Below are 1843 nucleotides of genomic sequence, written 5' to 3' on the forward strand. Positions count from 1 at the left end.
GTGCCTTTGCTGAGGGTGAATGCCGAAGACTGAAGAATTGTTTAGATGGTATTTCAGTTCATTAAATTGCATTGATATAGGTGTTGCATTGTAAATATCTTGTAGATGTTTAGTGTAGATTGATTGAAATCGAGGAATTGTTTCTGATGGGGGCGGCAACAGACTTCTGGTCTGCCTGGAATAACTGATTTGTGCTTCCATTGAAAGCGTACTGTGCTTCTCATGATCCTCTACTGTAGTTTCTTCTTTTAATATGAATAATAAAAATTAACTGGTGGCAGACAGCGTATAATTCCGGTGTGTTTGTGTCAAAACTACCCAGGAAGGAACCTTCCATCATTTTGCTTCTTCTTAGGTAGAACTGGAGGGGGTTGTTTTTTGTGTCTCAGTTGGTATATACAAATAGGTTGAATGCATCTAGATCCACTGGAATTTAGACATGCTCAGCAGATCTAAGTATGTCTGGAATTGTTTGCTGTAGTGATCATATTTCTTTAAAAAAAAAAGCAAGATGTCAACTCTAGTTTAATGTGTGTTCATTATATGGACACCTATTGTCTCAAAATGCAGTTAAATCTATTCTAAAACAATACAAACCCATACTGGCATAATTCTGAGTGCGGTTAACATTTTTTTTTTTCCCCCCTCCTAAACTTTCAGAAATGTAATTCACATATTTTGCTGAATATTTTAACTGCCAGGAATTTATATTCATTGAGGTAGTAACTATTAATTTTGAGTTTTCCTGCTGTGAATGGTATTTGTTGTGGCACATGCTGCATTTGCATGTTTCCAGGGTTTAATTAGGTCTTTTTGAAAATAAGTGGCAAGATTCTGAATGCATCACACCAACAGCATGTCTTGAAATTGGAGTACTGTGCATGTACGTTTTCTCAGTGCTTATTGCAAAGGATTACACTTAGGTTTTCAGCAAGTGCTAGGTGATTTTTTTTTTTTTAATGAAGCCATCCCAAGTGACTGGAGGTGTGTTTACAGTAAACTGAAATATTTGAATATTTGCATTTGGCTGTCAGTTTCATTGGTGTGCAACAAGGTAAGCTGAGTTCTGATGTCTCTCCAGTTTAGGTTCCCATGTGCTTGTGGGTGCCTGCATATTCCAACTTAGAGAAGGTTTTTTTGTCAAGTGTTCGAACCCCTAACTATAATTACCATTTACAGTCTCACAGGTGTGGATCTTTTGTTTGTTTTACTTCCATTCTTGCATGAAATAATTGAAAAATTTGTGGAGAATTTTGCATTTTAAATCATGTTTTAGAAACTGTGAACAGTCCTCTTGAGCTGTCCCATTTTCAAGTCAATGAGATATACTTAAAATGCTCTCCCGGATAAATGTTCTCAGAGTACACGTATGCTGTGCCATGTGGAACTGTATATTTGCTCCAGCATTAAGGAATGTTGATCACCCATTCTTTGTGCAATACCAATGAGTATTCAACATTTCTTGGGTTTAAGACCATCAAGCAAGGCAATATGGTAGACTTAGGAGGGGAAGAAAATGCTTTAATGCTTACATCTGCTGTTAAGTACAACATAACTCTTGTGTATTTTTCTTCTGGCAAATAGCATGGTTTCTTTCCCAGTCCTAAGTATATTTTTTAATCTCTCTTGCAGAGTGAGAGTTAGTGTCATATGACAGAGCCAAAATGTTGGATGACATCAAGAAGCGGTTTGAATTTCCTAATGCAGTTATTCAGTCACAGGTAATTTTTTTAAAAGCTTTAAACGGATTGAATTGTCTGTGGAAACCTTTGTTCCAAGGCCTGCTGCCTGACTGTAAAAAAGGTGATAAGGAAGAGTCCTCCCAGCCCTGCCTCCCCCCCCC

General features: G+C 37.3%; 1 protein-coding gene across 1 annotated transcript in view; it reads left to right on the top strand.

Annotated features, from left to right (window-relative positions):
• Positions 1 to 1093: 1093 nt before the first annotated feature.
• The window catches only part of FOCAD (focadhesin), a 120315-nt gene continuing 119565 nt past the window's right edge, over positions 1094 to 1843 (top strand). Inside the window, exons 1-2 of the mRNA XM_009328075.1 lie at positions 1094 to 1187; positions 1633 to 1721. Of these exons, the coding sequence (XP_009326350.1) occupies positions 1665 to 1721 (57 nt within the window). The 5' untranslated portion in view covers positions 1094 to 1187; positions 1633 to 1664. The remainder of the gene's footprint in view (positions 1188 to 1632; positions 1722 to 1843) is intronic.

Source organism: Pygoscelis adeliae, unplaced genomic scaffold (assembly GCF_000699105.1).
Source record: "Pygoscelis adeliae isolate BGI_AS28 unplaced genomic scaffold, ASM69910v1 Scaffold45, whole genome shotgun sequence".
Taxonomy (NCBI): Eukaryota; Metazoa; Chordata; class Aves; order Sphenisciformes; family Spheniscidae; genus Pygoscelis; species Pygoscelis adeliae.